Source organism: Passer domesticus, chromosome 12 (genome assembly GCF_036417665.1).
Source record: "Passer domesticus isolate bPasDom1 chromosome 12, bPasDom1.hap1, whole genome shotgun sequence".
Taxonomy (NCBI): Eukaryota; Metazoa; Chordata; class Aves; order Passeriformes; family Passeridae; genus Passer; species Passer domesticus.
In genome coordinates, this window is record NC_087485.1 from 1,509,953 (window position 1) to 1,532,372 (window position 22,420).

The following is a 22,420-nucleotide window of genomic DNA, read 5'->3' on the forward strand; positions in this document are numbered from 1 at the left end:
AGCGGCGTCGGCACCGGGGCCTGCCCAGCCCAGCCCAGCCCCGGCGGGGCGGAACGGCTCGGAGCGGCTCGGGCCGGGCCCCCCCCGCCGCGGGCGGCATGAACCGGCGGGGGCTCTGCCAGGGGCTCTACTGGCTGCTGCTGCCGCTCGCCCTGCTCGCCGGTGAGTGCGGGCATCGCCCGGAGCTGGCCGCGCTGCGACCCCCGCCCTGGGGAGGGGGCTCGGGGGGCGAACCGGGGCTCTCCCGGCACGTGGGGCGAGGGGTGCGGGAGCTCCGGGAAGCCGGGGGCGAGCGAATCCCTGCGCGCAGGAAGCGGGGCTGGGATCCCGGAGCGGGGATCCCGGAGCCGCCGGTGCCTCGGGCGGTCGGTGCCGTCCCCCGCGGGGAGCCGCGCTCCCGCCGTGACCGAGCCCGCTCGGGGCGGGCGCTGTGTGCGTGTCCCCGTCCCCGGGGCTGTCCGGGGCGCAGGTGACCCAGCCGTGTCGCCGCGGTGGCCGCGCGGGGTGGCACGCTGGGTGCGGGGCTCGTTCCGGCGGGGCGGGCGATGCCCGGGGGGCTGCGGTGCCCACCCTGTCCCGGTGCCCGGGGGGGTCCCGGCAGGCGGAGTGCCCAGCCCAGCCCCTGCGGCTCTGCGGTCCCCAGGCTGCCCCCAGCCCGTTCGCAGCACTGTCGGCCTTTGATGGCAGATGTGCCACCCACCGAGGCACCCGGCTGGCCACCGGCCTGGAAAATCCCCGTGTCCCGGGACGCGCAGGACAAGAATCGGCTCTTTGAAGCCCGCCTGCTCCGGAGCCTCTTCGGGGACGCCGCGTTTGCGTAGACGCGGAGGAAAAACCTCTTTACAGCGAGGATTGTTCAAGGGGCTCCTTGTGCCGGGGCTCTTTGCCACCGACACAGTCCCGATGGGGGCTGAGCCCCGGGAAGCACTGCCGTGGCTTTTGGGGTGGCCCTAGAAGGACTTTTGGGACAGTGTCACTTGGAGTGAGAGGGACACGCGGCCGGCCGAGGGAAGGGCGCCCAGGCGAGCAGCGCCGTGCCCGGCTGCGCTTTGGGGAGCGGGGCTGGGTTTCGGGGCGCTGGCACAGCCTCGCTGTGGCGGAGGAAGTCGGTGACTCTTGAGAAAAAAAAAAAAAAAAAAGCTGCTTTTGCTGGGGTTTGCTGGGGCAGTGAGTCAGAGCATCGCGCAGGATGTCAGGAGGCTCCCGGAGCCCGGCCCCGAGCGGGGCTGGCCGCGGGGCCGGGGCGCGGGAGCTGCCGGGTGCATCCCATGGGTGCCCGGGGCGACACGTGGCCTCGGGGCCAGCCTCCCGCGGGGCCCCTCTGCTCCAAAGAACGCTGGTTTGGCCCCAAATCCTGCCGGCCGTGCTTGGCTCTGCCCCCCTGCTCCGGCACGGGGAGCGCTGGTCCCCCGCAGCTGGGGACACTGGTGGCCTTGCTGTCCCCCCCCGCCCCACCTCTGATCTGAGCTTGTAGGGTGGCTTGTTTAAATTTGGGGCCCCGCTTGGGCGGGGACTCCGTCCTGCTCCAGCTGATTGACGAGAGGGGGTGACTCAGCAGCGCCCGGGGGTCTCGCAGGAGCAGCCGGGGGAAACTGAGGCACGGGTGGGGGGGTGTGGCTCGCCCCGCTGCACCTGGGTTGGGAGGGTTTGCCCCGCAGCCCGACCCGCCTGCGGCCCTTCCTTCCCTGGCAGTGCGGCTCTCCCCGCACGTCCGGAGGATGTTTGCTCGCGGCTCCCGGCCAGCTCGGGGCGAGTGCAGGCGCAGGGCTGGGCCCGGGGCTCGGGGCAGCCCCCCGGCTTCCCCCGGCTGGCACAGCTCTGGGGGTCCCAGCCGTGCCCGGGCTGTGCCCCCACCCCGGCTCCGTCCTTCCTGCTGGGATTCCGGGGTGCTGGAGCCGCTGTGGGGGCACAGCACACCCCCACCAGGGGGGACAGGGCACCCCGGGTGCCAGTCACGGCCACGCTGATCCGTGGCTCCGTGGGCAGAGGTGATGGGTGAGGGTGGCACCCCCTTCCCCTGGGGCTCCGGAGCCCCCCGACCCCCCTGGTGTGGGGACACAGCCCCCCCTGCCCGGCCAGGGTGCTGGGGGGTCCCTGGGGGTCCCGGGTGCCACGGGGCTGGAGCCCAGCTGGGTGTGCCAGCGTGGGCTGCAGCAGCTGCCTCCTGCGGTCAGGTGCTTTTTATAAAACCCAGGGAAATAAAACAGAGGAGGAAAAAAAAAAGCCTATTTTAAAAAAATAAAAAAAAAAAAGCCAAGCCACCGCTGTCTCCAAGAGCAATAACTGCTGCTTCCTCCCGGGCACGGGGGGAGGAGATGGCAGGATGGGACGGGATGGCAGGACAGGATGGGATGGAGATGCAGGGCCCGGGTGCCCAGGACTGAGCCCCCACAGCCCAGTGAGGTGGGGGACACCGTGGGGGCTCCCCAGGGGTGCAGCGGGTCCCCTTTGGGTGAGGACAGCAGGGTTTGGGCACCGCTTGGCACTGCCACATGGCAGCCACGGTCACGGCCCCACTGGGAACGTTGGTGGCCCTGGGAATGTGTGTCCTCATGTGTCCTCCGGGAGCCCTGTGGCACGGGCTGTGCCCTCCTGGCGTGTGCCAGGCACGGGGGTGTCCCTGACACTTGTCCCCTGAGCTCCCTGTCCCCTGGCACGAGCCCCTGGCAGACGCTGGGATTTGCCAGGCTGGCACCTGGCCCGGAGCCCTCCTGGGGCATCCCTGCAGCATTCCCAGGAGCGGGGTCGGCAGCCGGGATGGACTTTCCACAAAAACAGGATATGGTGGGTGAGCCGGCGGGGCTGCTCCTTCCTGGAGAGAGGGGCTGAGGCTGGGAACGTGCTGCTTGCTTTGGGGCTGCTGGGGTTTTGGGACAGGGAGAGGGATTTTGGGACAGGGGGAGCCACAGCGACGGGATTTTGGGACAGGGATAACGACACTGCTGGGATTTTGGGATGGGGGAGCCACAGTGACAGGATTTTGGGACAGGGATAACGACACTGCTGGGATTTTGGGACAGGGATAACGACACTGCTGGGATTTTGGGACAGGGATAACGACACTGCTGGGATTTTGGGATGAGGCCTCTGGGTTCCTCACCCCGCCCCTGCTTTGCAGCCAGCCACTGCAGAGTCGAGTCCTGGGAGCAAAGTGACACCTTGGGGACCCTGTCGGGGTCCCTGGGGCTGTGACCTGGCAGAGCTGCCCGGCCCCAGCAGCAGGTAACGGGCCGTGTGAGGGAGCAGGGCAGGGAATTAAGGAGCTCTGCTAATTAATCCTGAGCGGCCGCAGGTGCCGGCAGTGCTGAGCGTGGTGTGGGTGCAGAGTGATGCTGCAGGGCTGCTCTGGGGGGCTCCCCCAGCTCGGGGGGCTCTGGGAGCCCCCTTTCCCCGTGCAGCTGGATGGATCCCTGCTGGAGGCTGGCTGGGTGTGCGGTGCTGGGGCTGTGCCAGAGCCCAGCCCTCTTCCCAGGGCTGCTGCCCGCTCCTCCTGGCTGCCCCCCCATTGCCAGGGGTGCCCAGTGACCCCAATCCCCTCCCACGGGGAAAATTCAATTAAGGCTGGCGTGGAGGAACCCCGGCACATCCCGCCCAGCTCGCCAGTGCTGTAATTTATCTGTAATTTATCCTCCTCCCGGCTCATTAATGTCGTTAATATTTCACGTGCTGCCGGTGCCGGGGAGCTCCCGGCGGCCTGGGGGCTGCTCGGGGTCACAGGCAGGGTTTGGGGTGCCAGTCCGGGATGCCTGGCTCTGGGGACAGGTGCTCAGAGAGGCAGCCAGGCTGTCGTGGGCCCTGCCTGCGTGGGGAGGGGGCCGCGGGTGCCCCGGCGCTGCACCCACCCCAGCCGGCTGCGGGAGGGCGGGTGTGCTCCGCTCTCCCCACACGCCAAACTGGTTTTTCTCCCTGTGGCTGAGCTTTCCCCGCTGTCAGCACTGCGGGGAACCGGTTCCCTCCGACTGTGCAGGACGGGGCACCCACGCACCGGGCACGGCACGCCCGCTGCAGCTGGGGGTGCCAGCCCGGGCTCCGGGGGTGCCCCCAGAGCCAGCTGTCACCTGTCCCCACCTCCTTCCCCTCCTTTTCCATCCTGGCCGGAGCCACCGAGCGCTTCTGGGAGGTTTCCCGGGGGTGCCCGAGGGGTGCAGGGCGAGCCAGCAGCCGGAGGGTGCTGGGGGTGCTGCTGGCACCAAATAATGGGGTCAGCAGGCGGGTACCCCCTGTGCCCGGCGGTAATCCGCGATCTCACTGCATCCCAGCCCTGCCACCACGTGCCCTCGGTGCCACCAGCCGGGCCGGGGGCTCAGGGTGGGGCTGTGTCACCCCGGGTGGCACTGGCTGGGTGGCACTGGCCAAGGTGCCACGGCCGGGGGGCCCTGCCCGGCTCCCACGGAAGCCGGAGCACGGCTCGCCCCCGTGCCGGGAAGGCTCCTCTCGGCTGGAATATTTGCTCCATGAGGTCATGGTTTGCCGAAACAGCCAGGAGCCCTCGGCAGCGGCGGCGGGAGGGGACGCGCCCCGGGGTCACCGCGGGGAGGTGGCGGCTGGTGGCCGTCCCGGTGTCCCCCGGCCCCGCTCGGGGCCAGGCTGTGCTTCGCAGCCTTGGGGACACGCGGGGACAGCTGGCTCTGACCCCAGCGTGGGACGGGGCTGTCGCCGAGGGTGCCGCGCTGTCCCCCGGGCCGTGCCGTGTCCCCCCGGCCGCGCTGTCCCTCTCCCCAGGATGTGTTGTCGCATTGAAACCCGGTAAACACAGGAAGGGCTGTGCCGGCCTGCGGGGCTGAGCGTGTCCCTGGCGCCCGGCCGGGCCCCCCTCACCCCCCCCGGTCCCACGGGTCAGGGCTGAGCCCCCCCGTGTCACTCCCACCGTGTCACCCCCCTGTGTCACCTCCCCGTGTCACCCTGCCCGTGCACAGCCAGGGTCACCAGCACACTGCCCTGTGGCTGTCCCCTCCCTGCGCTGTCCCTGGTGGGCGGCAGAGGGGATGGGGGCTGTCCTGGGGCTGCCCGGAGCAGGGCACGGTGACAAAGCTCATGTCCCCCTCCCCAGCTGGACACTGATCCCGGTGGGTGTCCCGGGACATCCTGCTCCTGCCCATCCCCGCGCCCTCGGGGCTGCTCCCATTCCCTGCATGTGCTGCTGTCTGTCACTGTGGTGACAGGAACGCTGAGTGCCTAGCCGGGGTGGCAGGTGCCCTGCCACGTCCCTGTCCCCATCCCTGTCCCCATCCCCATCCCTGTCCCCATCCCCATCCCTGTCCCCATCCCCGTCCCTGTCCCCGCAGGGCGCTGCCTCGGCCCCGCTGCCCCGGCAGTTTCGTGCCTGCAGACAAGCTGTAATTTAGGTCTAAAAATAGGTGAGGGGGAAGGTGCTGAGCTGGTGGCACACCCAGAGCAGGGCAGGGGACAGTGCTGTGCCACCCTGCAGGGGTCACGGCTGGGGGTCCCTGCAGTGCTCGGCTGCTTTGGTGGGAATGATGTGAAAACAGATTTGTCTCATGGCTCCTTCCCCTGTCCCCCTGTGTGTGTGGGACCTCTGGTGTCCCCTCTCCTTGTCACCCATGTGGCTCCCAGGAGTGGCACAGCCTGTGTCTCTCTGATGGCATTTTTTTGGGGGGCTTGACCCCCTTGTCCTACCTGGCATCACCCAGCACCGCCTGGCATTTCGGGCTGCCCCTCTTTTGGGGGTCCCCACGGTGTGGGGGGTGCAGCTGTGAGCCCTGCCTGTGTCACTAACGCTGTCCCTCTGTCCCCAGCCTGCCTTTTCCGCTACAACGTGCTGTCCCTGGTGTACCTGCTCTTCCTGCTGCTCCTGCCCTGGTTCCCGGGGCCCTCCTCACGCTTCACCACAGGTAAGGGGTGCCACGGGGGGGTGGGCACCGGGAGCTGCCCCCCCTGCCGCGGGCACCTTCGCTGCGGTTTCACCCCGGCTGGGCAGCGTGGCTCCTGTGGAGCCTCTCTCTGTTAATTATAGCCCAGAGGGGCTATTAATAGCCCTGCTGCTCCAGCAGGGCCGGGTTGGAGCCGTGTTAACCAAAAACCTCGGGGCTGGGCTGTGTGGGCACACCACGAGCAGCCCAGGGCGCCCTGGTGGCCTCGGGGGTCACCCAGCCTGGGGCAGGTGCCCGCAGCCCCCCTGTGCCCGGCTCTGAGCCCACCCCCAGCGCCTGGCACGGCCACAGCTGAAAGCTTCACCCTCTGAATATTTCATGGGCTCGCACGGCCCCGCATCCCGGCACCGCCGAGAGCCTTTGCCTGGATTTACAGGAAAAAACAAGAGGAGGGAGAGCTGCTGGCCCGGGGCCGCCCCCAGGGCAGCTCACAGCTGCGGTGGGCTCGCTGCCCAACACCACCCCCTGGCCAGGAGAACGGGCACAGGGCCCGGAGAGCCGGCTGGGATGGGGGAGAGCCAGCTGGGATGGGGGCACGGCTGCAGCTGGTGGAAGGGCTGACAAGGTTTGGAGTGGGAGGGACCCCTGGAGCCTTCCCATGGGATGTCCAGCAGGAATGGGGACCTCTGGAGCCCTCCCTGGGATGTCCAGCAGGAATGGGGACCCCTGGAGCCCTGCCCAGGGTGTTTCAGCAGGAATGGGGACCTCTGGAGCCCTCCCTGGGATGGGGATCCCTGGAGCCCTGCCCAGGGTGTTCCAGCAGGGCTGGGGACCCCTGGAGCCCTGCCCAGGGTGTTCCAGCAGGGCTGGGGACCCCTGGAGCCCTCCCAGGGTGTTCCAGCAGGGCTGGGGACCCCTGGAGCCCTCCCAGGGTGTTCCAGCAGGGCTGGGGACCCCTGCCCAGGGTGTTCCAGCAGGAATGGGGATGCTGACTGCACCCCGGGGTGGTCCCAGGCCAGCAGGGCCATGGAGGGTGGTCCTGGGCTGGGTGAGGGCAGAGCCCTGCTGGTTTCCCCACCCCGGGGCAGAGCCCTGCAATCCCTGGCACGCTGCTCCCTCCCCAGCTCCTCCCGAGGGTCCCTGCTGGGGGTGCTGTGTCCCTGGCTGCTGGGTGACAGCCTTGCCCGTGTCACAGGTCACAGCAGCCGCATCCTCAAGGCTCTGCTGGGCATCAGCCTCCTCTTCCTCCTCGCCCACCTGGTTTTCCAGATATGCCTGTACACTCTGCCCGTCCTGGACCAGCTGCTGGGGCCCAGCTGTGAGTAGGGGGTGCCCGTGCCCACCCTCACCCACCCACCCAGCCCTGCTCCCCGTGCTCTGCAGGGTCCCAGCCACGTGCCACCTCTGGGGACACGCCGTGCCATGCCAGGGTGCCCGTAGCACTGGGCACAGAGCCCCTGCTGCCCTGCCATGGCTGGGGGTGTTCTCCCGTGCTGGGGGTGCTCAGTGCCTGCCCACGGGGGTCTGCCCCCCACTCAGTGCCCCCCTGCTCCCCACAGGCAGCTCCTGGGAGGTCCTGGCTCGGCACATTGGGGTCACCAGGTAAGGGCACGCTCACCTGTGGGGCTGGGGGCTGGCAGTGCCCGGGGGGTCACCCCTGAGCCCTCCCCTGCCCCGCTGTCCCCCCAGGCTGGACTTGAGTGACATCCTGAACTCGGTGCGGCTGGTGGCACCCGACGTTGGCATCCTGCTGGTCTCGTCCCTGTCCTTGTGCCTGTGCCGCCGCCTCAGCCCTGCCACCTCCAGAGGCAACCCCGAGGCCCTGGAGTCCTCGGAGTGGGTGAGAGCCACCCCCCTGCCATGGGGACATCCCACCACCCGCATGCCACCGGGTCCCCGCCAGCCTGTCCTTGGCTGGCCCCTGTCCCTTCCCTGGGCACGGCCTGGGGCTGGGCTGGACATGGGGGCATCCCCGGTGGTTGGAGACCCAGCTGGGGGCAGTTTTGGCCAGGTTGGAGGGTTGGTCATTGTCACAGAGCTCAGGGTGACTCAGCCATGGAGGAGTGCCTGTGTTTGTGCTGGCATTGCTGCAGGGAGTGACAAACAGTGGGACAGTGGGGTGGGTGTTTGTGGGGTGGGCAGTTGTGGGGTGGACAGTTATGCTGTGGGTGTTTATGGGGGGTGGGTGTTTATAGGGGGTAGGCAGTTATGGGGTGGGCAGTTGTGGGGTGCGTGTTTATGGGGTGGGTGTTTGTGGGGTGGGCAGTTGTGGGGTGGGTGTTTTTGGGGTGGGTGTTTATGGGGGGTGGGTGTTTATAGGGGGTAGGCAGTTATGGGGTGGGTGTTTATGGGGGGTGGGCAGTTATGGGGTGGGCAGTTATGGGGTGGGTGTTTATGGGGTGGGCAGTTATGGGGTGACTGTTTGTGGGGTGGGTGTTTATGGGGTGGGCAGTTGTGGGGTGGACAGTTATGCTGTGGGTGTTTATGGGGGGTGGGTGTTTATAGGGGGTAGGCAGTTATGGGGTGGGCAGTTGTGGGGTGCGTGTTTATGGGGTGGGTGTTTGTGGGGTGGGCAGTTGTGGGGTGGGTGTTTTTGGGGTGGGTGTTTATGGGGGGTGGGTGTTTATAGGGGGTAGGCAGTTATGGGGTGGGTGTTTATGGGGGGTGGGCAGTTATGGGGTGGGCAGTTATGGGGTGGGTGTTTATGGGGTGGGCAGTTATGGGGTGACTGTTTGTGGGGTGGGTGTTTATGGGGTGGGCAGTTGTGGGGTGGGTGTTTATGGGGTGGGTGTTTATGGGGGGTGGGTGTTTGTGGGGTGGGCAGTTATGGGGTGGGTGTTTATGGGGTGGGTGTTTTTGGGGTGCAGGCCCCAGCTCGAGCTCGCTGCTGCAGGGCTGGGTGCTGTGCCGTGCCAGCCCCACCTGGCAGTGCCAGCAGTGACGGGGACACTGCTGGTGGCAGACACAGCCCCAGCCCCGCTCTGGGGCTCCCCCAGCAGCCCGGAGCAGCGGCTGGCAGGGTTGCCTTTGCCGTGAGCCTGGAATAAAGCTCAGTGCTGGGAAGCCGGCCGCGGGAGCCAAGGACAGCAGATAAACACGGCCAGGTGCCGGGCACTGAGCCCGCCCGGCCGGGCAGCCCTGCCCTCTCAGAGCGGGGAAACTGAGGCACGGCCGGGCGCTGCCGGGGCCGGGTGCTGAGCTCAGGGCACCGCGGTTGTCCCCGGCAGAGGGAAGAGAAGGACGCGGCGAGGCAGCGGCGCGCGGCGCACAGGGACTCGCGGCTGCGGAGCCGGCTGCGCAGCAAGGCCCACTCCCTGCTCTGGGAGGCTGGCAAGGGCCTGGCCATCCTGCTGCTGGCCCTGGCAGGTGGGCACGGCCCGGGGGGCACGCGGGGGGCGAGCTGCTGGCGAGGGGGCTTGGTGCAAAGCGGGGATGCTCGGTGCGGGGTGGCTGTGGGGCTCGGTCGGAGGGAAAGCGTGGCTGGTGCACCAGGGGAGGGTTTGCATCCAGGGGGAAAGCTCAGGGCAGGGAGGGATGCTCGGTCCAGAGGGGAAAACTCTGCAAGGAGAGGGGGTGATTGGCCCAAGGGGGGAGAATGTTCAATCCAGGAGAGAAATCTCAGTCCAGGGGAGAGCTGCTCACTCCAAATGCTTGCTCTGTGGAGGAAGAGATGCCTGGCCTGGAGAGGGAGGGGATGCTCACTCCAAGGAGGGAGGGGAATGAGCACATTCCAGGCAGGAGTGATGTGTGGTCTGAGGACGGACTTAGAGTCCAAAGGGGAAAAGCTTGGACCAAGAGGAAGGAGATGCTTGATCCAAGGTGGAAAACTTGGTCCAAGGGGAAGGGATGCTTGCTCTGAGGAGGAATGCTGGGTCCAGGGGGATGCTGCTCTGCCCAGGGGGGTGCTGCTCAGCCCAGGGGGGTGCTGCTCAGCCCAGGGGGATGCTGCTCTGCCCAGGGGGGTGCTGCTCTGCCCAGGGGGGTGCTGCTCAGCCCAGGGGGGTGCTGCTCTGCCCAGGGGGGTGCTGCTCAGCCCAGGGGGATGCTGCTCAGCCCAGGGGGATGCTGCTCAGCCCAGGGGGGTGCTGCTCGGTCCAGGGGGATGCCAGGCTGTGCACTGACCGCCCGTGGGGCTCTGCTCCCCAGGGATCACCCTGCCCTCCGCCTCCTCCAGCGTCTACTTCCTGCTCTTCATGGGGCTGTGCACGTGGTGGGCCTGTCACCTCCCCTTCAGCCACCAGGCCTTCAGCGTCCTCTGCGTCCTGGTTGGCATCTACAGCGCCTGCCACCTGCTGTGCCTCTATGCCTACCAGACCCCCTTCGTCCAGGGGGTGTTCCCACCCCCCACCATCTGGGCACGGTGAGTCCCAGGGAGGGGCTGTGCCCGGCTGAGCTGCCCCATCCCAGCCTGGGGAGGGCATCCAGAGCATCCCTCTGGGATGGGGAGCCTGGCTGCTGGTCCTGGCTGGGGTTGATGCCAGCTCCTCTGTCCCCTGCAGGGTGTTTGGCTTCAAGGACATCATCCTGTACTACAACTGCTCGCAGCCCAACACCCTGAACCTCAACAAGAGCCACCCCTGGCCCGTCTACGCCAACCCTGGCATCCTGTTCCTGCTCTACTACACCGTGGCCACGCTGGTGAAGCTGCGCTGGCGGGATGCCAAGGTGAGGGGCTGCAGCACTGAGCCAGACCCCCGTGGTGACAGCGGTGACATGGTGACAATGTGCCGGGGGTGTGGGGTGCCTTGGCAGGGGGCTGGGGCAGGGTCCTGCTCCCCTGTGGTGGCAGTGGGTGCCCTGAGCTGGCTCCTGCCCCTCGCAGAGAACCGTGGCACCGGCACGGCCGCGCCCCAGGGACCTGGTGGAGCTGGAGAGCTGGCCCCAGGACACCCACCACGTGGCCGAGGACACCAAGGTGGGTTTGGGGGGGCTGTGCGGGGAATGGGTGCGGGATGGGGGTGCCAGGATGGACTCTGAGCCCTCTCTGCCCTCAGCCCATGCTGTCCCCCAGCACTGGGAAACCGAGCGTCAGCACCGAGAACTGCACCGTGCACAACCTGAACACACGTAAGGCTGGCCCCGCTCCCCAAACCCTGCCCGGCTCCTGGGGGTGCCTTCTGCTCCCCAAACCCTGCCTGGATCCTGGGGGTGCCTTCTGCTCCCCAAACCCTGCCTGACTCCTGGGGGTGTCTGTGCTCCCCAAACCCTGCCCGGCTCCTGGGGATGCCTTCTGCTCCCCAAACCCTGCCTGACTCCTGGGGGTGTCTGTGCTCCCCAAACCCTGCCCGGCTCCTGGGGGTGCCTTCTGCTGCCCAAACCCTGCCTGGATCCTGGGGGTGCCTTGTGCTCCCTCTCCCCGAACCCTGCCTGGATCCTGGGGTCCCTCACACTCCCTCTCCCCCTGCCAGGCAGGAGGCATCCGTCGGCGTGGCTGCCCCTGCGCAGCCTGGGCCACATCCTCATGAAGCAGAGCTATGTGTCTGCCCTCATCGCCATGATGGTAAAGAGCTGGTGGGGGACAGGGCCCTGGGCAGGGGACAGGGCCCTGGGCAGGGGACACGGCCATGGGGAGGGGACACAGCAGTGGGCAGGGGGCACACGGCCCTGGGCAGGGGACACAGCCATGGGAGGGCACATGGCCATGGGGAGGGCACACGGCCATGGGCAGGGGACACGGCCATGGGGAGGGGACACAGCCATGGGAGGGCACATGGCCATGGGGAGGGCACACGGCCATGGGCAGGGGACACGGCCATGGGGAGGGGACACAGCCATGGGAGGGCACATGGCCGTGGGGAGGGGACACAGCCCTGAGCAGGGGACCCAGCCGTGGGGAGGGCACACGGCCATGGAGAGGGGACAGGACCCTGGGCAGGGGACACAGACCTGGGCAGGGCACACGGCCATGGGGAGGGCACACAGCCATGGGGAGGGCACACAGCCATGGAGAGGGGACAGGGCCCTGGGCAGGGGACACGGCCCTGGGGAGGGGACACAGCCGTGGTGGGGACACCTCGTGGGCCGAGCCCTCACGCTCCCTGGCCGCAGGTGTGGAGCATCATGTACCACAGCTGGCTGACCTTCGTGCTGCTGCTCTGGGCGTGCCTGATCTGGACGGTGCGGAGCCGCCGGCACTTCGCCATGCTGTGCTCGCCCTTCCTGGTGCTCTACGCCATCGCCCTGTGCTGCCTGCACTACGTGTGGGCCATGGACGTGGTGGCTGAGCTGCCCACCCACATCAGCTTCATGCAGCTGCAGCCGCTGGGGCTGGTGCACCGCAGCTACCCCTGCATGGCCCTGGGGGCGAAGGTGAGCGTGGCACTGTCACACCCCTGTGGGATGGCACCCCGCTGGCCCCGCTCACCGCCTGTCCCCGCAGCTCCTGCTCACCCTCACCTTCTGGATGCTGCTGCGGAGGTTCGTTACCGAGAAGGTGCTAACGAGGAGGGCCCCGGCCATGCCGCTGCTGGAGGTGTCTGTCACAGAGACAGGTGAGGGCTCCTGGTGTCACCCACGCCGGGCACCCCGCAGCTGTGGGGGGCACCCCGGTGTCCCCGCCCAGCTCCTGCAGCCCCTCCGTGCCCCACAGAAACCAGCCAGATGCGGGACGTGCTGCACAGGCTGGGGGACGTGGTGAGGAACTTCTTCCCCAAGTTCTGGATCTGTGTCTGCGCCGCCAAGTTCATCGTGGTGACCTTCGCCGGCCGCCTCGTGCTCTACAAGATCGTCTACATGCTCCTCCTGCTCCTCTGCCTCATGCTCTTCCAGGTGCAGGGGCTGGGGACCCCCGGGGACCTGCGCCACCCCCAGGGTGGCCCTGCTGATGTCCCTGTCCCCGCAGGTGTACTACAGCCTGTGGCGCAAGGTGCTCAAGGGTTTTTGGTGGCTGGTGGTGGCCTACACCATGCTGGTGCTCATCGCCACCTACACCTACCAGTTTGAGGACTTCCCCATGTACTGGAGGAACATTACGGGCCTCAATAATGACCAGTGAGTGTCCCCTACCCGCTGTGGGGTCCCTGCTGGCACCAGCCCTGAGGTGGCACCCGGGCATGGCCAAGGGCTGGGTTGCACCTGGGGAAACCGAGGCACGGAGCAGGTTGGGGTTGAGCCCTGGTGTGGGGGCTCAGTGCCTGCTTGGGGTGGGATGGGTGAGACCCCGTGCTGACCCTCCTGTCCCCATCCAGGCTGAGCGACATGGGCCTGCAGCAGTTCAGCGTCTCCAAGCTCTTCTCCAGCATCCTCATGATGGGTTTCTTCCTCCTGGCCTGCATCCTCCAGCTCCACTACTTCCACGAGCCCTTCATGCTCATGACTGACCTGCAGCACATCCGCCCCCCCTCTCCGGCCCCCGACCACATCCCCAGGTGGGAGCGGGTGCTGGGTGACCCCCCTGCAGCCCGAGCCCCCCGTGCCTGCTCTGAGCCCCCTTCCCACAGGTGTGAGGAGCTGCACGGGAGCCGCCTGCTGCGGGACGTGGCCTCGGCCGAGAGCGCCCGGTCCCGAGACTCGGACACGGCGTCCCTGGGTACAGGGCAGGGCTGGGAGGGGGTGTCCTGCAGGCCAGGAGGGGCCTGGGAGGGTAGGGAGATGGGCTTGGGTTGGTATCTGAGTGTGGGAGGGTGTGGAGATGGATTGGGGCATCCTCCAAGCCTGGAAGAGACTTTCAGGGGATGGATTGGGGTGTCCTTCAAGTCTGGGAGGGTGTGGGGATGGACTGGGATGTTCTCTGAGCCAGGAACGGGCTGGGAGGGGATGGGGGTGGACTGGGGTGTCCTGAAAGCCGGGGTGGGACCAGCGTAGTGCAGGGATTTATTGGGGTCTCCTCCGAGTCTGGAAGGATGCAGGGATGGATTGGGGTGCCCTCTGAGCCAGGAAGAAGCTGGAGGTTGCAGGGCTGGATTGGGTTGTTGTCCAGGTGTTGGGGAGCTGTGGGAATGGACTGGGGAGGACACAGGGGATGGGTTGGGGTGTCCTCAGAGCCAGCGAGGCTGCAGGGGTGTCCATGTCCCACAGCATCCAACAAATGGGGGCTGGTGCTGGAGCGCCTGGTCGTGCTGGGCCGCACCTTCTCGGACATGGTGACGCGCGGGGAGGTCTTCATGAGGCGCCTGCTGGAGCTCCACGTCGTCAAGATGGTGGCTCTCTACACTGTCTGGGTGGCCCTGGAGGAGGTACCCCGGGGGCGTGGGGCTGGGGGGCTCAGCTGGGCCCCCCCAGGTGCTGACACGGCCTCTGCCCCAGGTCTCGGTGATGAACTTCCTGCTGGTGCTGCTGTGGACCTTGGCCGTGCCCTACTGCCGCTTCCGCCACATGGCCTCGTGCCTCTCCACCGTCTGGACCTGCATCATCATCGTCTGCAAGATGCTCTACCAGCTCGAGGTCGTGGACCCCCACGAGTACTTCAGCAACTGCACCCAGGTGTGCCCAGCGGGGCTGGTTTTTGGGGGGCTCCCTGGCTGGGGGGGGAGCCTGGGGGGCGCTGACCCATCCCCCGGTGCTCCCCTCTGCAGCCCCTACCCAACAGCACCAACCTGACCCCTGAGGAGCTGGGCAACTCCACGCTGTACCGCGGGCCCGTGGACCCTGCCAACTGGTTCGGCATCCGCAAGGGCTTCCCCAACTGGGGATACGTCAAGGTGGGCACGGGGAGGCCGTGGGCACCACCCGGAGGGGGCTCCCGGCTCCACGGCGTGGTGCTGAGCGTGCCCTGCTCCCCCAGAACCACCTGCTGGTGCTGCTGCTGCTGGTGTTCGAGGCCGTGGTGTACCGGCGCCAGCAGTACCACCGCAAGCAGCACCAGCTGGTGGCCCCCGTCACCGAGACCGTCTTCGAGGACATCTCCCGCGAGCACCTGGACCTCGGCCTCGTCAGCTGCGCCAAATACTTCGTCAACTACTTCTACTACAAGTTTGGCTTGGAGGTGGGAGCGGGGGCGTTGTTGGGGGGGCCCAGCGCTCACGGCATGCCGGTGCTGAGCCCCCCTGCTCCCCCAGATCTGCTTCCTGATGATGGTGAACGTGATCGGGCAGCGGATGAACTTCCTGGTGATCCTGCACGGCTGCTGGCTCGTGGTGATGCTGACGCGGCGGCGGCGCGCGGCCATCGCCCGCCTCTGGCCCAAGTACTGCCTCTTCCTCGTCATCTTCTTCCTCTACCAGTACCTGCTGTGCCTGGGGATACCGCCCGCCCTCTGCATGGGTAAGGGGGGCACGGGGGGCACCCCGCCTTTCTGTGGGGCGCCGCTGGCCTGCCCTGGGAAGGGGCTGGGGGGGAGGCCTGGCGCTGATGGTGCCCCCTGCTCCCCAGACTATCCGTGGCGCTGGAGCAGCACCATTCCCCTCAACTCGGCCCTCGTCAAGTGGCTCTACCTGCCCGACTTCTTCGAGGCTCCCAAATCCAGCAACCTCATCAGTGAGTAGCCCCCTGCCCATGTGGTGTCCTGTCCCCCTACTCCAGCCCCTGGCATCCCCTGCTTTTGGGGTGACACAGCCCATGACACCCCCTGGCCCCCCTACTCCAGCCCCTGGCACCTCTGTGCCCATGGGGTGCCCTGTCACCCTCCTCCAGCCCCCCTGACCTCTGGGACCTCCCCAGCCATCGTTTGGGTCCATCCTGCCTCCAGGAGGGGGGAAGGACAGGCAGGAGGGGTGGAGGAGCTTTAAGAGCCCCACTCCTTTGGAGGTAGAGCTTAAACCACACACACCCCATTGGAGAAGGAGTCATGGCAAACCCCACCTTGTTTTGGGGAGATTTAATTGTTGTCCCACCCCTTTTTGGGAAAAGGAGGGGCCTGGAGAGATCCACAGTGGGTTAGAGAGGAGGAGGGGCCGGGGAAAGCCTGGAGGGAATCAGTGAGCTCCCCATCCTGGGCAGCATGGGGGTGCCCCAGCCTGGGGGCAGGGTTTGGGGGGCAGCAGCGTTTTGGGGAAGGCTGTGGCCCGGGCTGAGCCCTGTTCCCCCAGACGATTTCCTGCTGCTGCTGTGCGCGGCCCAGCAGTGGCGCGTCTTCGAGGCCGAGCGCTCGGAGCCGTGGCTGCAGGCGGCCGGGGACAACTCCGACCGGCTGGACCTGGAGCAGGAGCACCACAACCCCACCCCAAACTTCATCTACTGCAAGTGGGTGCCCCCAGCACAGCACCCCCGCCGGGGCTGGGCCTTCCCTGTGGGCAGAGAATGGGGCGCCCCTCTGGGATGGCATCCCTGGGGGTATGGGCGGGGTGGGACCCAGCTGGGATGAGACCCCTTGGGGTGTGGACACAATGGAATCCCACCCTTGGGATGCCAAACTTTGGGGTGTGGGCAGGATGGGCTCCCTCCCTGGGGTGGAACCCTTTGGGGTAGAGACAAGATGAGATCCCACCTTTGGATGGCAAAGCTGGGAGGGGACCCCGTGAGGTGTGGGTGGGATGGGACCTTCAGGCAGTGGGGGCTGCTGGGCTGGGATCCTCTAGAGTGGGACTGGAACCCCTTTGGGCCAGGGTCCCTTTGGACATGACTCCCCTGATGAAGCAGGGACACCCTGAGGCTCTTCTGGAAGGACATGAGGTGGTCCAGGCCACCCCTGGTGATGGTGCTGGACCCTCACAGGCTTTGTGCCATAAACTGGGACAAAACCCTTTGTCCCCTATGACAGGGCTGGTGGGGGGACTGGGACCGTGCTGGGGAGGGACAAGGCCCTGCTGTGACCACCCCACCCGCAGGTCCTACCTGGACATGGCGAAGGTGGTGGTGTTCCACTACTTCTTCTGGGTCGTCCTGGTGGTGGTCTTCATCACCGGCACCAACCGCATCAGCCTCTTTGGGCTGGGCTACGTGCTGGCCTGCTTCTACCTGCTGCTCTCGGGCACCGCCATGCTGCGCAAGCCGGCCCGCGCCCGCCTCGTGCTCTGGGACTGCCTCATCCTCTACAACATCGCCGTCATCATCTCCAAAAACATGCTCTCGGTGCGTTGTGGCCCACGGGCTTCTCCTCGGGTCACCGTGGGTGTCCCCGGGGTGTGACAGAGCCGTGCGTGCCCTCTCTGCCCGCAGCTCCTGTCCTGCGTGTTCGTGCAGCAGATGCAGAGCAGGTTCTGTTGGGTGATCCAGCTCTTCAGCCTCGTCTGCACCGTCAAGGGCTACTACAACCGTGAGTTGCTGGGCTGGGGGGCTTGGGGCTGCAGGTTTGGGCTGCTGCCTGACCTGCCTGCACCTCTGCCTGCCAGCCAAGGCGATGCCCAAGGACCACGACTGCACGCTGCCCGTGGAGGAGGCCGGCATCATTTGGGACAGCATCTGCTTCTTCTTCCTCCTGCTCCAGCGCCGCATCTTCCTCAGCTCCTACTACTTGCACGTCATGTGGAACCTCCGAGCCTCTGCCCTGCAGGCTTCCAGGTGGGGTTGGGGTCCTGGAGGGTCCCCGTGGGTGCCGGGGGCTCCCCTGACCCTCCACTGTCCCTGTGCCCCAGGGGTGTGGCCCTGTTCAAGGCCAGCATCCTGAAGAGCCTGCGCTCGCACCAGCAAGCCGAGAGGAAGTCGCTGGACCAGCTGAAGCGGCAGTGAGTGGGTTTTGGGGGGCACTGGGACACCTCTCCCTGCAGCTGGGGACACCCCTGTGTACGGGGTGCCCCGGGGGCCTGGGGGAGCGGGCTCTGCAGCATCCCCTGCCTCCAGGATGGAGCGGATCCGAGCCAAGCAGCAGAAGTACCACCAGGAGCAGGCCACCAGCACGGGGCAGGAAGGAGCCACAGCAGGTGAGAGCCAGGGGGTCCCTCCCGTGTCCCCAACCCCTCGGCGCACACAGGTGTCACTGTGACCTTTTGCCAACACCCATCCTGGTGGAGCCCCGTGGAGCACTGTGGTGACCCCTGGTGCCCCCAGCCCCCCGAGGCGGGGTGGGTGCCCTGGGCAGGGCCCTGCTCAGCCCTGTGTGCCATCCCACAGCTCCTGGTGGCCCCACAGACCCATCCCGGCAGAGGCAGCGGTGGTGGAGGCCATGGTTGGACCACGCCACAGGTACAGCCCTGGCACGGGGCTCAGCCCCTCGGGGAGGTCCCTCCGCCGGCACCGCTAACACCCACAGGGACACTGGTGGCACTGCTTGGCCAGGGTGACACCCTGCATGTCCCCTGTCCCCAGGCTCGGCCGCAGAGCACTAACCATGGCTTCTCTGCCCCCCAGCACTAACGGGGTGTTGGACTGGGGGTGCCAGGCTGGGTTTGGGGTCGCTGACGTCGGTCACCTCCGAACGCTGGCGCCGCTTTGGGGACGTGGCAGTTGAGTCGTTGGCTTTGATGTCCCCATGGGTGTCCCCGGTGCCAGGCAGCGCCCTGGGAGATGGCAGCGGGGACAGCCTGGGGTGTGACACCCCTGCCGTGGCCCCGGCTGTGCCATGACACCCTGTGTCCCCCCTGGCAGTGCTGCATTCCGGGGAATATTTCCTCTTCGAGTCGGACAGCGAGGAGGAGGAGGAGGTGCAGGAGGAGCCACGGCCGGGGAGGCCCAGCGCCTTCCAGGTGAGCAGGGCTGGGGACTGCAGAGCAGCCAGAGGGCTGGCAGTGTCCCCAGGGTGCTGATGGCCCCTGTCCCCCTCCAGCTGGCCTACCAGGCCTGGGTGACCAACACCAGGACGGTGCTGCGGCAGCAGGAGCAGCCCGAGCAGCCGCGGCCCCCCAGCACCGACAGCGCTGCAGGTGGGTGTGACACCCCAAAATGGGGCTGGGGGGGACACAGCCCTGCCTGGCGCCCACCCTGTGCCCTGGCAGGGCGCTCCCAGCGTGTGTGAGGACTCTCTGGTGGTTACAGTGGGGTTTGGCACAAGCTGTGCAGCTTCTTTGGTGCCCACCCTGGTTGTTGAGGTGGTTGTGGGGGGACAGGGGAGGGGGTGGTGGATGATAGAGCCCCAAAAATGATGTTCATCCTTCCTTGGGGGATGCTGGGGAGGCCTGGGTGGGCACGAGTGACCCTCCAGGCCCCTTCTTGCCCTGGCAGAGAGACGCAACGTCTTGCAGCGGGTGCTGAACATGCTGAGGTTCCTGTGGCTGCTGTGCCAGGCCCTGGTGGACGGGCTGACCCAGTGGCTGGACAACCAAACCCGGGAGCACACGGACATGTCGCAGGTCCTGTGCCTCGAGAGATTTGTCATGGCAGAGCGGCTGGCCAGGGTGAGCCCGGGGGGACAGCGGGGCGCGGGGGGTGGCAGCACACGGTGGCACTGACGTCCTGCCTGCCACAGGGAGAGCAGATAAACCAGGAGTTCCCAGATGAGCTCTACGAGAGAGAGCTGCCACCAGTGGAGCTCCTGCAGCAGCTGAGCTCGCCCGGCTCCTTGGCTGCAGACTCTCAAAGCAGCACTTCCAGGCAGGTGCATAGACAGCCCCGAGGGGGCAGCTGGCAGTGCCACAGGTGGGGCAGGGGGCTTGCCCCTGTCCCTCTGTCACCCCCAGCAGGTGCCTAAGAGCTGCCCCTCCTTCCAGCAGCCAGGAGCAGGTGATAAACGTGGAGGACGTGGCTGATGCTCAGCAGTTCCTGGCTGTTCCCCAGCAGCGCAGGCGCACTGCCAGTGAGCTCCTCAAGAGCAGGTGCACAGAGGGACGGGGGGACATGGGGACAGCAGGATGGCGGGTGGCAGGGGGGCTCACCCCAGCCCTGCATCCTGCAGGAGGTTGTGTGTCTCGGAGCTGGAGCAGTCGGAACAGTTCCACCGATCCCACAACCGCTTCCTGAAGCTGCTGCTGGCCGGGTACCGCTTCGGGACCGGCCACTCCGAGCTGCTCTGCTACTTCACCATCATCCTCAACAACATGGTCACCGGCTCCCTCATCTCCCTCTTCCTGCCCATCCTCGTCTTCCTCTGGGCCATGCTTTGCAGCCCCCGGCCCACCAAGCGCTTCTGGGTGACCGCCATCGTCTTCACCGAGGTGGGCAGGGGGTGGCCAGAGAAGGGACGATGCCACCTGGCCCCCGCTGGCACCCGCTGACCCCAGCGTCCCCACAGATGATGGTGGTGGTGAAATACCTCTTCCAGTTTGGCTTCTTCCCCTGGAATGGCTACATCACCCTGCTGCGCAACGAGGGCAAGCCCTTCTTCCCACCACGCATCCTGGGCTTTGAGAAGTCCATCCACTACATCAAGTATGACCTCCTGCAGCTGCTGGCCCTCTTCTTCCATCGCTCCCTGCTGCTGGTGAGCCCTGGGCCGTGGGTGGGCCTTTGGGGGGAGCTGGAGCTGCTCCTGGGGGCTCTGCAGGTGCTGGGTGGCTCTGCCGTGGTTCCCCACCAGTGCTGGTGGGAGTTGATGCTGCAGGGTGGGGAGTGAGGTGTGTGGGGCTGGGGGGCCCCTAACCACGTCCATCTGCAGTCCTATGGGCTGTGGGACCGGGAGAAGACGATGGATGAGAAGCACGAGAGCAAGGAAGAGGAGGAGAAGCCGGAGGAAGCCGTGTCCCCACCGCCAGAGGTGGCTGAGGAAGGGCTGGAGGCTCCAGCCCAGCCAGGAGCACTGGAAGAAGCAGCCTCAGGGCTGGAGCTGGAGGGCGAGTCTGTGGAGCAGGACGAGGGGACCGAGGCCACGCAGCTCCGCTTCAGGAGGAAGCAGGGCAGGAAGACAACGGAGATGGTTTCAGTGGAAGGTGAGCACCAGCTCCCAGCCCTCGTGCCCTGCTGAGGAGCAAGGCTGGCACCCCCAGGGTGCTGGGGCCGGGCAGGACGTGGCCCTGCAGGACCCTGGCTGTCACCCACGCTGTGCCTCACTTCAAGGGGGCGAGGAGGAGGAAGAGGAGGAGGAGGAGTCTGAAGAGAGCCACGCTCACAGGAAGCTGAAGGCGTTTGGCTTGCGGGTCAAGGGCTTCTTCCTCACCATGTGAGTCGCGGCGGTGCCGGTTGGGGTGGGGGCTGTGGGGCGCGGTCCCTGTCACCTGTCCCGTGTCCCCTGTCCCTGCAGGGCACAGAACGTGTACCAGCCAGTGTGCCAGTTCTGCCGGGACACCCTGGACACGCAGAGCCGTGCAGCCACCGACGTCTACGCCTACATGTTCCTGGCTGACGTGGTCGACTTCATCATCATCGTCTTCGGCTTCTGGGCCTTCGGGGTGAGCGGGGAGTCCCACGGGGCCCTGACTGTCCTGCCTGCACCACGGGGTGAGGCCGGGCCACATCCTGACCTCTCCTGCACCCCAGAGACACACGGCGGCCGCCGACATCACCTCCTCGCTGTCGGAAAACCAAGTGCCGGAGGCTTTCCTGTTCATGCTGCTCTTCCAGTTCAGCACCATGGTCATCGACCGCGCGCTCTACCTCCGCAAGACCGTGCTGGGCAAGCTCGTCTTCCAGGTCATCCTGGTCTTCGGCATCCACATCTGGATGTTCTTCATCCTGCCCTACGTCACGCAAAGGTGCGTCCCAAAGGATTCCCTGCGTGGCACCTTGGTGTCCCCGAGCCCGCGTGGTGGCCCAGGCTGGGGGCTGAAGGGTGACACGTTCCTCCCGCAGGATGTTCCGCCACAACACGGTGGCCCAGCTGTGGTACTTTGTGAAGTGCATCTACTTTGGACTGTCGGCCTACCAGATCCGCTGTGGCTACCCCACCCGCATCCTGGGCAACTTCCTCACCAAGAAATACAACCACCTCAACCTCTTCCTCTTCCAGGGGTAGGGCACGGGGCCGCAGGGAGCCCTGGGCACCCCGAGGGTGCCGTACCACTGCCCTGTCCCCGTGTCCCCCCCAGGTTCCGCCTCGTGCCCTTCCTGGTGGAGCTGCGGGCCGTCATGGACTGGGTGTGGACGGACACCACGCTGTCCCTCTCCAACTGGATGTGTGTGGAGGACATCTACGCCAACATCTTCATCATCAAGTGCAGCCGGGAGACTGAGAAGGTACAGCCCCTATGCCAGGCAGGGTCCCTCACTGAACCACTTTTGGGGTCCCCCTGAGCCCACCCTACACCGTGTGCTGTCTCCCCCGACCCCAGAAATACCCCCAGCCCAAGGGGCAGAAGAAGAAGAAGGTGGTGAAGTACGGCATGGGCGGCCTCATCATCCTCTTCCTCGTGGGCATCATCTGGTTCCCGCTGCTCTTCATGTCCCTGGTGCGCTCCGTGGTGGGCATCATCAACCACCCCATCGACGTCACCGTCACCCTCAAGCTGGGGGGGTACGAGGTGAGCATCTGGGGGTGGCTGTTGGGGTGCCCGGTGGGACACCAGGGTGCCATGCCTGGCTGATGTCCCCCTGTCCCCTCCAGCCTCTGTTCAGCACGAGCTCCCAGCAGCAATACATCCAACCCTTCACCTCGGAGGACTACGATGAGCTCACCAAAGAGTTTGAGAGCCAGCCGGTAAATCCCTCCACCCCAAAACCCCCCCAAAACCCCCTGCTGGCTGCCCGGGGCAGGGGCTGAGCCGTGTCCCCGCTGCTGGCAGTTGGCCATGCAGTTCATCAGCCTCTACGACGTGGACGACATTGTGACCGCCCGCATCGAGGGCAGCTCGGGCTCGCTGTGGAGCATCAGTCCCCCCAGCCGCGAGCAGATGCGGCTGGAGCTGCAGAACGGCTCCTCCGACATCACCCTGCACTTCAACTGGATCTTCCAGAGGTACCTGGGGCACGGC

At 66.7% G+C, this 22,420-nt stretch overlaps 1 protein-coding gene across 1 annotated transcript in view; it reads left to right on the forward strand.

Moving 5' to 3' along the window:
• Nucleotides 1-22,420, forward strand: part of PIEZO1 (piezo type mechanosensitive ion channel component 1 (Er blood group)) — a 24,091-nt gene continuing 1,671 nt past the window's right edge. The window contains exons 1-46 of the mRNA XM_064386401.1: nt 1-162; nt 5,757-5,852; nt 7,027-7,149; nt 7,391-7,433; nt 7,521-7,671; nt 9,059-9,197; nt 9,978-10,191; nt 10,331-10,496; nt 10,654-10,746; nt 10,826-10,898; nt 11,240-11,331; nt 11,880-12,140; nt 12,211-12,322; nt 12,421-12,599; nt 12,673-12,821; nt 13,019-13,198; nt 13,271-13,359; nt 13,848-14,005; nt 14,076-14,252; nt 14,345-14,470; nt 14,554-14,754; nt 14,828-15,032; nt 15,141-15,245; nt 15,797-15,950; nt 16,535-16,778; nt 16,866-16,962; nt 17,039-17,207; nt 17,282-17,371; nt 17,487-17,566; nt 17,757-17,828; nt 18,231-18,328; nt 18,409-18,505; nt 18,804-18,976; nt 19,048-19,176; nt 19,296-19,393; nt 19,474-19,732; nt 19,810-19,998; nt 20,173-20,443; nt 20,571-20,673; nt 20,755-20,902; nt 20,991-21,205; nt 21,303-21,461; nt 21,539-21,686; nt 21,782-21,970; nt 22,054-22,146; nt 22,232-22,404. Of these exons, the coding sequence (XP_064242471.1) occupies nt 99-162; nt 5,757-5,852; nt 7,027-7,149; nt 7,391-7,433; nt 7,521-7,671; nt 9,059-9,197; nt 9,978-10,191; nt 10,331-10,496; nt 10,654-10,746; nt 10,826-10,898; nt 11,240-11,331; nt 11,880-12,140; nt 12,211-12,322; nt 12,421-12,599; nt 12,673-12,821; nt 13,019-13,198; nt 13,271-13,359; nt 13,848-14,005; nt 14,076-14,252; nt 14,345-14,470; nt 14,554-14,754; nt 14,828-15,032; nt 15,141-15,245; nt 15,797-15,950; nt 16,535-16,778; nt 16,866-16,962; nt 17,039-17,207; nt 17,282-17,371; nt 17,487-17,566; nt 17,757-17,828; nt 18,231-18,328; nt 18,409-18,505; nt 18,804-18,976; nt 19,048-19,176; nt 19,296-19,393; nt 19,474-19,732; nt 19,810-19,998; nt 20,173-20,443; nt 20,571-20,673; nt 20,755-20,902; nt 20,991-21,205; nt 21,303-21,461; nt 21,539-21,686; nt 21,782-21,970; nt 22,054-22,146; nt 22,232-22,404 (6,644 nt within the window). The 5' untranslated portion in view covers nt 1-98. The remainder of the gene's footprint in view (nt 163-5,756; nt 5,853-7,026; nt 7,150-7,390; nt 7,434-7,520; nt 7,672-9,058; nt 9,198-9,977; nt 10,192-10,330; nt 10,497-10,653; nt 10,747-10,825; nt 10,899-11,239; nt 11,332-11,879; nt 12,141-12,210; nt 12,323-12,420; nt 12,600-12,672; nt 12,822-13,018; nt 13,199-13,270; nt 13,360-13,847; nt 14,006-14,075; nt 14,253-14,344; nt 14,471-14,553; nt 14,755-14,827; nt 15,033-15,140; nt 15,246-15,796; nt 15,951-16,534; nt 16,779-16,865; nt 16,963-17,038; nt 17,208-17,281; nt 17,372-17,486; nt 17,567-17,756; nt 17,829-18,230; nt 18,329-18,408; nt 18,506-18,803; nt 18,977-19,047; nt 19,177-19,295; nt 19,394-19,473; nt 19,733-19,809; nt 19,999-20,172; nt 20,444-20,570; nt 20,674-20,754; nt 20,903-20,990; nt 21,206-21,302; nt 21,462-21,538; nt 21,687-21,781; nt 21,971-22,053; nt 22,147-22,231; nt 22,405-22,420) is intronic.